Source organism: Bos mutus, chromosome 15, assembly GCF_027580195.1.
Source record: "Bos mutus isolate GX-2022 chromosome 15, NWIPB_WYAK_1.1, whole genome shotgun sequence".
In the NCBI taxonomy this organism is placed as follows: Eukaryota; Metazoa; Chordata; class Mammalia; order Artiodactyla; family Bovidae; genus Bos; species Bos mutus.
Window position 1 is genome coordinate 6131675 of NC_091631.1, and position 16571 is coordinate 6148245.

Below are 16571 nucleotides of genomic sequence, written 5' to 3' on the forward strand. Positions count from 1 at the left end.
ACACCACAGTTCAAAAGCATCAATTCTTCGGCACTCAGCTTTCTTCACAGTCCAGCTTTCACATCCATACATGACCACTGGAAAAACCATAGCCTTGACTAGACGGACCTTTGTTGGCAAAGTAATGTCTCTGCTTTCGAATATGCTATCTAGGTTGGTCAAAACTTTCCTTCCAAGGAGTAAGCATCTTTTAATTTCATGGCTGCAGTCAACATCTGCAGTGATTTTGGAGCCCCAGAAAATAAAGTCTGACACTGTTTCCACTGTTTCCCTATCTATTTCCCATGAAGTGATGGGACCAGATGCCATGATCTTCGTTTTCTGAATGTTGAGCTTTAAGCCAACCTTTTCACTCTCCACTTTCACTTTCATCAAGAGGCTTTTTAGTTCCTCTTCACTTTCTGCCATTACATTGTATCTAAAAATCAAGAGACTACTGTGGTATATTCAGACAATGGAATATTATATATGGGGATAAAAAGACATGGAAAACCAATATGTATTACTAAGTGAAAGAAGCCAGTTTGTAAAGGCTACCTACTGTATGATTGCAACAGATGACATTCTGGAAAAGCCTAAATTATGGAGACAGTAAAATGATTAGTGGATGCCAAGGGTTGAGGGGTGCAGAGTTAGAGCACAGAGGATTTTTAGGCAATGAAACTATTCCATATGATATTACAATAGTGGATACATTATTATATATTTGTCAAAACTCATAGAATGTACAACATTAAGAGTGAACGCTAAACCCTCCTACACCATTGGTGAGAATGTCTGGTACAGCCACTATGGTGAACAGAATGGTAGTTTCTCAAAAAACTAAAAATAGAGCTGCCATTGTTGTTCAGTAGCTCAGTGGTGTCCGACTGTTTGCGACCCTATGGACTGCAGCACACCAGGCTTCTGTGTCCTTCACCATCTTCCGGAGCTTGCTCAAACTCATGTATATCGAGTTGGTGATGCCATCCAACCATCTCATCCTCTGTTGTCTCCTTCTCCTGCCTTCTATCTTTCCCAGCATCAGGGTCTTTTCTAATGAGTCGGCTCTTCGCATCAGGTGGCCAAAGTATTGGAGCTTCAGCTGTAGCATCAGTCCTTCCAATGAATATTCAGGATTGATTTCCTTTAGGATTGACTGGTTTGATCTCCTTGCAGTCCAAACGGTTTTCAAGAGTCTTCTCCAACACCACAGTTCAGAAGCATCAGTTCTTTGGCACTCAGCCTTCTTTATGGTCTAACTCTCACATCCATACATGACTACTGGAAAAACCATAGCTTTGACTAAGCTGACCTTTGTTGGCAAACTAGTATCTCTGCTTTTTAATATGCTGTCTAGGTTTGTCATAGCTTTTCTTCCAGGGAGCAAGTGTCTTTTAATTGCATGGCTATAATCACCATCTGCAGTGATTTTGGAGCCCGAGAAAATAAAGTCTGTCACTGTTTCCATTGTTTCCCCATCTATATGCCATGAAGTGATGGGACTGGAATGCCGTGATATTCGTTTTTTGAATGTTGAGTTTTAAGCCAACTTTTTCACTCTCCTGTTTCAAGAGGCTCTGTAGTTCCTCTTTACTTTCTGCCATAAGGGTGGTGTCATCTGCATATCTGAGGTGTTTGATATTTCTCCCAGCAGTCTTGAGCTTCATGCAGCCCAACGTTTTGCATGATGTACTCTGCATATAAGTTAAATAAGCAGGATGACAGTATACAGCCTTGATGTACTTTTTTTCCAGTTCAGAACCAGTTTGTTGTCCCATGTCTGGTTCTGTTGATTCTTGACCTGTATACGGGTTTCTCAGGAGGCACGTAAGTTGGTGTGGTATTCCCATCTCTGTAAGAATTTTCCTCAGTTTGTTGTGATCCACACAGTCAAAGGCTTTAGCTTAGTCAATGAAGCAGAAGTAGATGTTTTTCTGGAATTTTCTTGCTTTTCTTGTGATCCAGTGGATATTGGCAGTTTGATCTCTGCTTCATCTGCCTTTTCTAATTCCAGCTTGAATATCTGGAAGTTCATGATTCATGTACTGTTGAAGCCTAGCTTGGAGAATTTTGAGCATTTCTTTGCTAGCATGTGAAATGAGTGCAGTTGTACAGTAGTTTGAACATCCTTTGGTGTAGCCCTTCTTTGGGATTGTAATGAAAACTACCTGTGACTGGAATGAGAGCTAGCATATGATTCAGCATCCCACTCCTGGACAGATACCTGGAGAAAACTCTGATTTGAAAAGATCCATGCACCCCATGTCCATAGCAGCACCATTTACATTATGCAAAAAGACATGGAAGCAATGTAGATGTCCACTGAGAGATGAATGTTTAAAGAGTGGTGTGTATATATACTCAGCCATAAAAAAGAGTGAATATATGATTTGCAGCAACATGGATGGACCTAGAAATCATCATACTAAGTGAAGTCAGACAGAGACAAGTACATGATATCACTTATGTGTGGAATCTAAAATATGACACAATGAACTTATTCACAAAGCAGAAACAGACTCACAGACATGGAGAACAAACTTAAGATTACCAAAGGGGAGAGGCAGGGATCAATTAGAGTCTGAGATTAGCAGATACGGACTACTGCGTATAAAACAGATAAACAGCAGGTCCTGCTGTAGAGCACGGGTAACTGCAGTCGGTATCTTACGATAACCTACGATGGAAAAGAATGTGTGTATATAACTGAATTACTTTCCTGTACACCAGAAACTAACACAGCATTGTAAATCAACTATACTTCAATTTTAATAAAAAGTGAACTCTGGTATAAGCTGTGAATTTGGGGTGATAATGATTTATCAGTATAGGTTCATCAGTTTTAACAAATGTACCATTCTGATGGGACTGTTGATACAGGAGGCTATGGGTAGGGGAGCAGGTAATATATATGGGAATTCTCTGTATTTTCCACTCAGTTTTACTGTGAAGTTAAAATTGCTTTAAAAATTAGGTCTGTCACTGATACAGAGAGCAAACTAGTGGTTACCAGTGGGAGGACGGAAGAGGAAGGGGCAGTATAGGGGTGGGAATTAAGAGGTACAAACTATTAGGTATAAAATAAGCTGCAAGGATATATTGTATAGCACAGGGAAGATAGCACATATTTTGTAATAACTATAAATGGAATATACTCTCTAAAAATTGTGAACCACTATATCGTACACCTATAACTTATATAATATTGTGTATCAAGTATACTTTAGTAAAAAATTCAATAAATTAAAAAATGTAAATGAAACGACAATTAAAAATTAAGTCTATTTAAAGAAAAATAAAGGAAGACTTCTTGGCAGTCCAGGGGTTAAGAAAAACAAAGAGAGACTTCCTTGGCAGTCCAATGGTTAAAAAATTGTATTTTCATATCCAGCTTGTCAGGCCCTTCCACTGCTGGGCGTGAGGGTTCCATCCCTCACCAGGGAACTGAGATCCCACAAGCTGCACGGTGCAAACAAAAAAAGATTTAAAAATAAAATCAAACAGCAACAGCAAAAACAAACGGAGAGATGCGTCTTGTGTTTAGTGAAATGTCCTCTTCTCTTTTGACCCTCACTATCTTGTTGGATGTGGAAACTGGAGAACAGTATGGTAAAGAGTGAGCCACACCTTCAGGACTAAAAAGTATGCTAACAGAAGATAAAACAACAAATCATTTTTACTGTGGCCATACCATCTTTTCTAAAAATTAGAATTATGTGCTTGCGTGTGTGTGTGTGTGTGTGTGTAAAGACTTTAAATACTTGTGTAGAGATTTGTGGATTGGATTTAGTCATTTTCATAGCTTGTGAAAAATGTTTTTCTTCATACTTAAGACTTAATACAAATCAAAATTTCTTAACGAAATGCTTTGTTCATGCTTTTCTTCTGTATTGCTAAATGTCTCTCTTTCTAATTAAAATTTCTAGTACTGACCGTTTAAAACAAAGAAAAACCAAACCTGCTCTGAAATTCTGAAGGATGAGTTCAGGTTTCTTCCTTCTCTGTTGCAGAAAACTCAGACTAAATACAGAGTAATGCAAATCGTTCTTTGTCACGTGTCTTGTAAGATCCAGTCCCTTGAAGTTAACTACCCCTCATCTTGGCAGCCTACATAGGTGACAGAATTGCTTCCTCTGTTGTGTCATGCGGGGTCTTGTCAGAAAGTATATTTATAAACTGTTCATTTTCTTCTTTAAGTGATTATAATAAATACTTAGTGATAAAATACTGAAGCTGAACACTTTGAAATTAAGAGATATTCATTTAGCAGCTTTGGAATCTTTTAATCTGTGTGATTATGCTATTATGGTAGATGATAAAAAATATGCTGTTCAGGTTGTACTTTCATCAAATACTTACCAATGCGAAATATCAGTGTTTAGTGATTTATAAGCCCTACTTTTGTTTCAGTGTGAGGAAAGCGTTACATTTCATCAGAAATATTTTATACCTGATATATCCTGCCTGACACAGTATAGTATTCTAATACTCTTCTCTTTTTATCTCATTTAAGAAAAAAGCTGCAAAACTGAGGATCGTGAAAAGATATCCTCATCCTTGGGATTGATTGATCTGTGACTCAGTGCGCGTATTCTGCTCAGAATTTGGTCAGATAGTCTGTAATGTTTGCCTCTCCTAGAATCTGATTCTGTCGTACGTTTCTGTGAAAACAAGGCTTCCTGCATTATCTCAAATTGTACCCAGGGCTTGAGTCACCAAAACAGTCTGTTGTTATCTGAGCAGTATTCTGTAAAATAATAGAGGTTTTTGGTTTTGTTCTTCCTTTTCCTTCCCCCCATTTTAGGATCATTATTGTGCTTAAATTGTATTTTCATATCCAACTTGTCAGGGACAGCTACTGTGCAGCCATTTCCAATCATACTTCTTTTGTGAGGAGAACCATAGCAGCTTCAGGGCAGAGCAGTGAGAGGATTTCTATAGTGTATGGGACAACTCTGACATTAACAAGGCAGAGCTGCCTTTAAAGTTGTGGGGTAGAGCCGTGGAACGGTGAAGGACAGGCTGGTGGTGCGTGCAGGTTTGTAACAGACGGTTACAGAGGGCCACGCGTTGTACTGAACTGGAGCTTAATTTACAGATTAATAGCCTGTGTGTCATATCTCACTGTGGTACAAACACAATGATTCAGGCACTTTTTTTATATTAGCAAGCAGCTAAATTGTACAGATTATAAATGGTTCTTACAGGTTTTTTTCTGCTGTTCGCATTACTGTATCTAGGGTCTTTGCTGGGTCAGGTTACATTTAAATTGGACATCTATTTTATGTATTCAGAATATGGCCCTGAACCACTAATAGAGGTAGAAGAATCTGGGCTGTACGGATTTCTGCACAGGAAAATATTCTTTACTGTGTTTGATTTCTGAGATAAAAGGGCAACAGGTAGCATTCTCTTTCTGAATCCTGTACTTTGTTTGGTGATTCTCATTTTTTAAGAAAATAACATAGTTTGAACAAGCATAAAATGTTTGGCTAGATGTTAAAAATAAAATGATTGAAAGATAATTGACATTGAAAAGAAAAATCACATTTAATTAGTGGTTGCTCTGAGCTTAAAACTCATACTAGAGAAATTGTATTATTCATTGGTTATCATCTCTGCTTTTCACATTGCCCTTGACAATTTCCTAAGCACTCCCCAGCATTTATTCATTTGATCCTCAGCATTTTTCTGGAGCAGGCAGGACAGTATAGTTTAGTACGTCAAAGAAACGTAGAGAACTTAAATGCAAGCTAACTGGGTTCTGATTTTGGCTTCCTTCCTCTTTTATTATGGATAAATATATTATAACTACCATTCCCAGCGCGCAGTGCTCTTTTTTAGTCTCTCTCTTTGTTGATACTGTTTTGTCCCAGCATCTGGGTGTGTTACATATTGAAACACTGTAGTTCTCCAGGGACTGTTCTCTCTTGAGTAAACAGCTACACTCTTTCTTGTTTGATGCAAATTAAAGATAAGTTCTCAGGTTCCTATTAGAAGGGTTCATAGATTTAGACAAAGTTTGACTATAGTTGTCTTGGCAGTCTTTTATAGTCCTGCGTAAGGAGTTGGGGGAAGGTGGGGTTGAGTTTACCTATTAGAGTGTGAATGAACTATTATAAGAAAAAAAGTAAACTGCATTTCAATCAGGCTGTCAAATAAAAGATGTAATCCCCAATGGAAATGAGATATAAACCCCATTGATACGAATAAAAGGTCTAATCTCCTGTAGGGATGAATGTAAAATCTATTGTTGTAAATATCTGTGTGTGTGTGTGTGTGTGTGTTAAAGCAAGAATATACCCCAAAGAATATTTTTTAATTAAAAAAGCCAAAGTCTAATCATTATCATGACATATGCATTCTCTACCATCTGTTAAGCATCCATGTAGAGAATTTTGAACTTTACAGGAAAAAACCCTGATAATTCCAACTGCTGCTGTTCCTTAATTCATCTAAATTGTACTGTACAAATTCTGTGACCCCTTGCAGAACTGTAAAATATCTGTGTTCCCAACTCTCTAAGACCAAACAAATCCGCTTTAGTAGACAATATACACAGTTCATGTATTAGATGAGGTATAGATACTATGTGGCCAAACAGGTAGTGTTTCTCAAGAATATATTCCTTTTAAAAGAGGCTTGTAAGGTTAGATGCTATTTGTCTAATTCTAATGCTGAAACTGAATGACACAGTGTTTGGGGGAAACCTCCTAGTGCCTTACAAAATGAATGAAATGTAATTATTTTCATCTGAGTATATATAAATATATATTTAAATACATGTGTGTATTTTATCTATCCATCCATATTTTCCTTTTGGCTGGTCTGTGCAGTTTACTGGATCTTGGTTCCACAACCAGGGATTGAACCTAGGTCCCAGTGGTAAAGGCCTGAGTCCTACCGGCTGGACCACCGAGGAATTCCCCTAAGTATGTTTTTGTAAATGCTGCCTCCAGTATTCCTCCTTCTGCTCCCCTGTCTGAATTCTATTCTGCGTGTCTCCCCTGAACATTCCCTCTAATAACTTCAGTATGTATCTTCCCATTAAATTTCAGTTTTAACATCAAGAAGGAACTTATTTTGAGTTTATTGCTTCTTTTCCTTTTTTTTTTTGTTGTTCTTGATAAAATGGTGGAATCGTCACTTAATTTTCTATTTCCTTTAAATAGCATGTAGCTTTTACTCTGGATTGTAATTTTGTCATTGATGTTATGCCAGTAACATACCCTGTTCTTTAGAGAATAATTACATGGCAGCATTCTGAAGACTCATCTGATCTTTCTACCTTTTCACTGTTATTGAGTATTGGTGTTGCTTATAAATACAGTTGATTAATTCTCAGTTGGACAGTAGAAAGGGTTCTTTTCTCTTTCTAAATTCTGAGTTTATTAGCAAATGTAAATTTCTTCATGTTAGTTTTTCTGCACACAAAAAACTTAGTAACCTGTTTTCATTTGTGCAGTTGGTAAGTCTGAAGACCTGGAAATTTTTTCATTGCATTTTAGGTATGAAGATGGGTAAAGTTTTTCTCTTGATTTTCTGGATTTGTGAAAAGTTACATGTCTCTATCAGTTTTTGGTATGAAGAGGCAGGGCTGTATTTTCTGATTGTGTGGTTGATCAGGGAGGAAAAAAGATGAAGTTTTAAGGGAATGCTGTGTGAGAAGATGTTTGAGTGGGTGTAGCCCTCTCATAACTGTACACGAACAGGTAACGCTGAGTGAAACACAAGCGAGCTGAGCGACTGTGTGGAAAAACAAAGCCTTGAAGCACAGTGTCCAGTTGTGGAGGGCAGTGCTTGTGTCTGGAGTTGCTCTTGAGTGAGGCTTTCTGAAATCTGTGTGAGGGTTTGATGGGAATAAATTTGTGGCTTGAGTGGAAGAGCAGGCTGATCTTCCACCGTCCCTCTCCCTTGTGTGTTGACAAAGGCCGTGGCACTTGGAGTGACTGACTTACATAGCAGAAAAATGAGCCCAATTTCCTGTTGAATTGACCTATAAACTTCTGTGTTTTTCCTTGGGGTCTGTCTTGCTCTCATGTGAGCACGTTGATAGTATTACGGAATGTCACAATATTTATCACAGTGACTACCTGTCTCAGAAACTGTGACTTCACGTGTCAGGGACTCTGAACGCTTCTGCCTGAACAAGCCCTGGTGAAACCTAGTGATGCGAGTGTCAAGGGAATCGGAGGCGTGGAATCACATGCTGGGTTTCTGGAGCACTTCTTGACAGATGAATTGAAGGGGGCAGTACTAGCCATTCTGGATGTCTGGCACACTGGCCTGTTGTTTATAGAAAATGTATTAAGGAGAGAAGATAGCACATTGTTCACTTTTTCTCTCTCCTTTCTGCCTTTACTCTTTCCAGCTTTTCCTTTTCCAGTTCTTTTGTCCTTCTTCTCCTCCCTCCTTTTTGCTGCTGCTGCTGCTGCTGTGTCGCTTCAGTCGTGTCCGACTCTGTGCGACCCCATAGACGGCAGGCCACCAGGCTCCCCCGTCCCTGGGATTCTCCAGGCAAGAATCCTGGAGTGGATTGCCATTTCCTTCTCCAGTGCATGGAAGTGAAAAGTGAAAGTGAAGTCGCTCAGTCGTGTCCGACTCTTAGTGACCCCATGGAGTACAGCCCATCAGGCTCCTCCATCCATGGGATTTTCCAGGCAAGAGTACTGGAGTGGGGTGCCATTGCCGTCCTTTTTAGCTCTCATTAACTTGTTTTTTGTTGTTGTTCAGTTGGTCAGTCGTGTCCAACTCTTTGCAGCCCCATGGACTGCAGCACGACAGACTTCCCTGTCCCTCACTATCTCCTGGAGTTTACTCAAATTCATGTCCACTGAGTCGGTGATGCTATCTAACCATCTCATCCTCTGCTGTCCCCTTCTTTGGCCTTTGGTCTTTCCCAGCATTTAGTAAGTGACAAATAGCCAGTTTGTGAGACTTTGCCTTTTCTCGAAGCTTCAGGATAATGTTTCAAGATAATTAGCAATGTTTAAGTTGAATATATGTGAATAACATTGAAAATATCTAGTTGCTTATGCCAGTATAACCTTCATCCATGACCAGCAGAAGTCATGATTTCTTTGTTTAAAACACACAATAGCAAGAGTGTATAGGCTCACTACCTGTGAAGATGAGAGACTACTTACTTAAGAACTTTGTTTGACACCACAGGCTAAGACTTACGAAACACTGTAGCTCTATTCCCTCACTGCCACCCAAAACTGGTACAGGCCTAGATCAGGGTCTTACTGGAGTTAATGTGATTACTGTTATTTGCCAGAAGCTACAAGACTGAACTAGAACAAACCTGGATGTGGAACCTAGAAGAGCCAACTACTGCACAGGGCAGCTCTCCTTTATTCAGTTCAGTTCAGTTCAGTTCAGTCGCATCTGACTCTGCAACTCCATGAATTGCAGCACTCCAGGCCTCCCTGTCCATCACCAACTCCCGGAGTTCATTCAAACTCACGTCCATCGAGTCGGTGGTGCCATCCAGCCATCTCATCCTCTGTTGTCCCCTTGTCCTCCTGCCCCCAATCCCTCCCAGCATCAGAGTCTTTTCCAATGAGTCAGCTCTTCGCATGAGGTGGCCCAAGTACTGGAGTTTCAGCTTCAGCATCATTGCTTCCAAAGAACACCCAGGACTGATCTCCTTTAGGATGGACTGATTGGATCTCCTTGCAGTCCAAGGGACTCTCAAGAGTCTTCTCCAACACCACAGTTCAAAAGCATCAATTCTTCGGTGCTCAGCCTTCTTCACAGCCCAACTCTCACATCCATACATGACCACTGGAAAAACCATAGCCTTGACTAGATGGACCTTTGTTGGCAAAGTAATGTCTCTGCTTTTGAATATGCCATCTAGGTTGGTCATAACTTTCCTTCCAAGGAGTAAGCGTCTTTTAATTTCATGGCTGGCCCTTAAAGAGTGTGCATAGTGTCTGTGCTCATAAGAAGGAGCACCTCCACTCCAGAACTCATCTAACTTTAGATCATTGGTTTTCAGAATGCAGTGAATAGGAGTTTGACATAACGAATCAACCTGAACCTTGCTTTAAAAAAAAAAAAAAATCCATAGACATGCACAACTATATGCTGGATATTCTTCTCATCTTCTGGTGAACACAGCAAGGACTGCCAGGGCAATGCATTTCTGAGCGGCTCTCTGAAATATGCTAGCTAGCGCCTTCTTTCAAAGGAAGCATTACACAGCTCATGTGATCTGACCTGTGTCCAGTCTGCACAGCTCTCTATTCTTTCTTTCTTTCCCTCTTCTCAAGGACTAGTAAGTTTGCAGGTGTTAGGCTCCCACTTCCCCTCCCCTCTTTGTTTCAGGCCCCGGGGGAGGGACAGTTGTAAATGCCTGGTGACTCACTGACTCCCACGGTCCTGATTCTGGTTCTGATTGGTCGTCACCTTGCTCTAGCCTTATGGCTGCAGAGTACTCTAGCCTGCGTCCCTTTCTTGTTCTTTCTGCTACTGTTCCCTTCTGTTGTACAAAACAAGAGGAGTGGGTTCCGAGCTTTGTCTCTTGCTTCTAGTTTAACCCGGTTAGGCAGTAAGTGGAAGAGCACAGTGTATTTCCCAAGGATGGCTGGAGAGGAGAAAAACACCCTTTCCTTTTGTGCCTAGTATAGTAATGATTTAGTTTCCGGTGCTGTTTTTGTTCAAAGTCTGTTTTTTGGCAGATACCACATTTATGTTTGTATTGTTTCTCCTCCTCCCCCTGATCTAAGCTGGAGGTTTGTTTTTGTTTTGGTAAAGACTCTCTAGTCCCTTTCTTCAGCTGCCGGTGCTGCACTTTAACTAGTTTGTTAATATGTTTAATTAATGCTGATTAATATGTTGGGGAGGGGGACTGAAAGCAGCTCTAAATAATTATTTAATTGTTGCATGTCTAAATGTTGTGGCAGTCACCAAGTAATAAAATCTACATGTGATGCTCAGAATTATCCATAGCACCACTGCTATTACTCCCATTCTCTTAAACTATATCCATTCCATTGCTCTGCCTTCTGTATTTGAGAAATAGGATTTTGAAGACTTGAAAGTTATTTTTATAAGAATTTTATATTTTTATTAATTTTCATTTTTCGTATTTTGCAGATGGGTTTCTGGAAATACTTTGAACTCTGCATCTTTCTTTTTTCTTTTTAATGTTTTAACTTCTCAGAGAGGCAGTGCTGGCAGAGTGTGAAGTACAGCCTACTCCCCCTTCACCAGCCTTTATACGATATTTTCATTACCTAAAAAGAATCAGTAAAAAAAAAAAAATTTTTTTTTTGTCAAGAATGTATTTTGTATTGGCTTAACATTAAAAAAAATTTTATTTTGTAAATATCTTAATGTTCAAGTAGGTTAAACACATAACCTGCAGGTTTGGCTTCTTTAGAGAGTATTTTGTAGTGAAGTTGGTTAGAGTCATAAGCAGGAATGTGAAAATCAGCCTGGCCCTTATGGTTTCACTTAACCCCTCATTTAGCGATCTTTATTTACTTCTTCTTCTCTATTTAAAATCTATATTAGAAAATAGCAACCTGCTTTTGTCAGAAGTAACAAACCTCAGCTGGTGAACTCACCTCAAAAGCGTAAATGAGGAGCACTGCTTAGACTTTCTTCCAGCCATTAAGGCCGGAGAGTCAGAGCCCAAGGCAGGCCCCAAACGGTCAGTGTACTTTCTCTGAGCCATTTGCCAGTCTTCAGTTCCACCGCTCCACACGCCATGTGAAGAGACATTCACTTGGCCGTGTAGTTCTAGATGCAAAGTTTAGTTGCAAACGAAGTTAAGTCTGCGCCTCCGTGAAGTGTCACTTTGTTGAAATGTAGTATTATAGTAATGAAAGTTTCTGAACATACCATTTTCTTTGATTTCAGTAAAGTCAGGGAAACAAATTTATCTGAAAATTTCATCCCATATACTCAAAACCCTACTCTGCCTAAACAAAGTTTTCCTAATCCTGTTACATGAGGTACCTGTTTCAGTAATTTAAAGTCTCTGTTGTGTATATCACATGGTGCTGGGATCAAGGTTTCTTAAAGTCTGTTTAATGTTTTAAAGTGGGGTACATACATGATGTTTGTTTGATTAATAAAAATTACTATGACTGGTATCTATGTTATCAGATGCAAAAGAGAAAAAATGACTAACAATGTACACCACTAATAATTCTGAGTACTTTACATGAGGCGTTTTGGTACTTGTAAGAGTCTTAAGGTTATTGTCAATTACCTCATTTTACAGAACAGGAAATTGAAGCACAGATAGGTTATGTGACTTGACCAATGTCATATAACTGGTAAGTAGCAGAACTGAAATTTGAATTGAGGCAGTGTGTCTCCAGAATCATGTGTTTACTGCTACTTTAAACTGTCCTTCCAGTCCGGCACACCAAGTAATAAGAGCCAAGGAGTCTCAGCTCTGCTGTGTGCCCTCCCCTAGCTTTTCTTCTCATCTGTGGCTCAGCTTCCCTTTATATATGAAGTGTGTCTTATGCCATGGGTTTCTTCTCAGTTGTCTTATCTGTTGTCTAAATTTTAGATGTAACCAGTTTTAGATTTAGCTGGTTCCAGAAAAGTTGTCAGGGGCATATGATTGCTGCCTATTTCTCTACAGCTGATAGAACAATATTCTAATAGATTTTATTCTTTTTTGTCCTCATTTGGTAGAAAAGAGTAGTTGAACAGCTACGGAAAAACCTGATAGTAAAGCAAGAACAACCAGACAAGTTCCAAATACAGCCATTGCCACAGTCTGAAAACAAACTACAAACAGCACAGCAGCAGCCACTGCAGCAGCTACAGCAGCAGCAGCACCACCACCACCACGCGCAGGCGGCTGCGTCCTCCCCCGGCCTGACCGCGCCGCAGGTATGCGTGTGGACCGGCACCCCACGCTTCATGCCGTGGGCTGAGTTGTCACTGGTCACGGAGAGCTAGGTCCTGTTTCAGCCTGCACTAACAAGCTGAACTAGCACTGAGCAGAAGTTCTTTTGGTTACTTTTTTATACTGTGTCTGGGATAACAATCACTTGGAATTCATCGGCAGAAAGAAATAACATTACCAAAGAGTAAAAGTTAAAATGATTTCCCATGTGTCCAAAGAAGGGGAAAAGGTAATCAAAGAAAAGTCATGTCTCTGTATTAGAGCAGAATTAAAGTCTTATTTTGAATTTCTGAAAGTGTTTATTTACACTTGTTCTAAATGTCTCTGTGACTTGACATCCTCAAGAATGGTTTTTCTGGAATGCTTAGCAGTTGGTGTGGAAATATTCCAGGATCAATGCCCATGGGACCAGTAGAAAGAGGCATTTAGAAGGTGATATATTTCATAGAAATGAAATATTCACTTCCAAGTTCATATTCATCTCATATGAGAATATGTATTTGTTCTCATACAGTGAAGGAAATCTGAAATGGAAGCTACAAGTCAAAAATAGTGCTGAGGAGTGGAAAGCTTAAGAACATTCTAATTGGTGTAGCTGTGCAAATAAATGATTTTACTGAAAAAGGCATTTATACTACCACATAATGTAAGAATATTAAGGCATTCAAGACACACAGAAAAGGATGTATTTAGAAATGATTCAATTAAGAGAAGTAATCAAGCTTGATCTCCACACTCTTATATGTAGTGTGGGCATACCTTTTAAATTGGGACTCTTCAGCAGTGGCTCCTGGTCTTTGGAGGTCACAGACTCCTCTGAGACTCTGTGAAGCCATGGATTTCCTCCCCGGAAAAATACACATTCACACCTAATGCAGTCATTTTTGCACATGGTTTCAAGGATTTGGGGATCTTCTGAAACCTAAGCATAGACACCGCTCACCCACCAACACCATCTCCACCATATCTTTATATGTAGAGCAAAAGAGTATAGTTTACTTGGTTAGTCACTGTTTATGTACAGTTGGACTGGTTCATACACAATATTTTGCAAATGCAAAAAAATACTTATAAAAATACTGAAGATACATTTGACAGAGGTTGTAACGTTATACTGGCACTCTCCTAAGGGCTTTACATGTACAATGTGCACAGTCCTCACCCCAGCCCTCCTAGGACAGTATTATTATTATTATCTCTGATTTCTAGAGAAGAAAACTAAGGCATAGAGAAATTAGTAATTGCCTAAAATCATGTGAATGTTACGTGGTAGAGCAAAGATTTGAACCCAGACATTCTGACTGAAAAACCTGTCCATTTGCTACTCTAAACTGCTATACAATGTCCAAAAGAGAAATACTAACATTATATAAAAGGCCAAAGAAGGAAAAATGAAGAGTCCTCATTGTAAATCAGGTAGCTAGAGTGACCTGCATCATTTTTACCCTGATCTCTAAAGCTATTTGGAAATGAGGCATTCGAACTGACTTTAAAACCCCCCTGACCAGGACTTGCATTTCTTCTAAAAGGTTGTCTATCAGTTTACTTCTTTTGGAGTTTTTAACAGAGTTGGATTGGTTGTTCTCTTTCCAAAGTACAGTTTGATCAGAAGGTGTTTACATGGAAGGAGTTTTTTTAGAATTCATTGTTTCCTGGTACTAGGAGTTTTCTCTATTAATCCATGGAAACTTCTTCTTCAAGTACCATTCGATATTGCACAAATCAGAGGAAATAATTACCTAATACTTAAACAATAGCTATTCCCTTCCCTGGTAATCTGAGTTCTGTCCTGGTTTGGGATGGCAATAGTAAGGGGCCTGGGGCTATTCCCAAAACTGTGGCTGCTCCATCTGTTCCCTGGTAATCTGAGTTCTGTACTGGTTTGGGATGGCAATAGTAAGGGGCCTGGGGCTATTCCCAAAACTGTGGCCGCTCCATCTGGTAGCCTATCTGATATTTTAACTGATTTAGCTAAGCTTGTTTTATATTGCCTTTTTTTTTTTTTTTACAATAAAAGCTAAAAGATCTTCAAGTTTGGGGGTTTTGTTTTTATGGTAAACTGTCCATCATTATTTATTGGGTGCTCCTAATATGCTGGCTTTTAGTACAGAGAGGTAGTAATGTCTTGGCAACTGAACAACAGCAATGTCCCTGCCTAGACTCTGGTAAACTGTGATAATTCTTTTCATTAATTATGTAAATATTGATTGAGTCTCTACTATATGCAAGCCCAGTGCTGGGCACTGGAGAGGACAGATTCATAAATAAGATAGGGTTTCTGTCTTCAAGAACTTAAAAAATCCAGAAGAGAGGAAGATGTAAACAGCTAACAAGAAAAAAATGAAAACACCAATGAGGAGCTGTGAAAATACCCAAGGACAGTAATATTGACCAGAGGGATCAGAGAGTGCTACATAAAGAAGGTAGCTTTTGATCAGGGCTTTGACAGATAAGAGAGCTCAGTGATGGGGCAGAGGGGAAAGAGCGGCACACTGCAGAGAGAAGTGTGAACAAAAGTACGGACAGAAAGGAAATGCGTGCCTTGGGAATAGCAAGGAGGCTGATGTGGCTGGAGCCTGGATTCCAGGAAGTGGTGGGAGGGAGATAGAGCCAGGAAGTAGGAAGAGGCTAGCTTGTGGAAGCTCTCCAACCTGTGGCAGAACTTTGGGGGTTTTTGGCAGTCATAGGGAGTCATTAAAGGTTCATGAGGTTAGGGACAAATGGGAAGTTTAATATATGGCATATACTAAATGTTTCAGTCCAGAAAGGATTAACTATAAATTTGGCGATCTGTGTGAGCAAAGAGGAGAGGCTAGGAAGAGCAAGCGTTTTATTCTAAGTTGGATGATTAGCATGTACCAAGGCTGGGGAGAGGGAGGGATGGGGGAAGGAAACCAGTTCCCTTTACTTAGCTAACTCCAGCTCATGTTTGTATGTATATTTTGAAAATTTTCCAATCTACAGAAAACAATGAAAGAACAGTTGAACACAGGTGTGCTCTTCAACTTATACTCACAACTCTGTCATTTTAAATGAATACAGATATAAAGAAGCATGCAATTAGTAAAACCAAACAGAAAATAAACCCTTAGAGACAAAAGGGAGTGGAATTCTACTGATAGCTGTCCAAGTGTACAACGGTTACCTTCCATTCAGAACTAAACCAACAATCTGAAATAGATGTGGAAGTTAATTAGAGCCCATAGTAATAATCCCTCTTAAATTCTGATTTGTACATTGGAGCTGGTCTTTTTAAATTCAGTACCTTGTGCTTTGCAGCCACTAGCCACATGTGACTGTAAAAAACCAATAACTTAGCAAAAAAATAAAAAGATTTTGCTGTTAGTACTTCTTGCCATGTATTTTCTGCATTAACTTCTAGTTCATGCAGTTTTGGTTTTGTCCATAAAGAACCCCTTTATGAAACTGGGAAAACTACTGTCGTCTCTTGGAAGAGATCATACTTGGACTGCATCAACCAGTCAAGGACTAATCACAGCTTCCATAAAACTAACTTTCTCTGTTTGGGGGCACCTTTCCTTTCTGTGTCTTCTCTTCCTCCTTCCAGAAAAACTCAGAGGTTTTCATTAGGTTTGGATATCAAAATATTCAGATTCTCTTTGTCATCTAAACTCAGAACTCCAGGATCGGTTTATATTCCCTTGCACTTAGAACAGAATAAGCACCAGACGAGTAAAGAGCCAAC

At 39.5% G+C, this 16571-nt stretch overlaps 1 protein-coding gene across 21 annotated transcripts in view; it reads left to right on the forward strand.

Moving 5' to 3' along the window:
• PHF21A (PHD finger protein 21A) overlaps nt 1-16571 on the forward strand; it is a 189544-nt gene that overhangs the window by 133508 nt on the left and 39465 nt on the right. For all 21 annotated transcript variants that reach the window (XM_070383476.1, XM_070383475.1, XM_070383481.1 and 18 more), the window contains one exon: nt 12649-12849. In XM_070383476.1, the coding sequence (XP_070239577.1) occupies nt 12649-12849 (201 nt within the window). The remainder of the gene's footprint in view (nt 1-12648; nt 12850-16571) is intronic.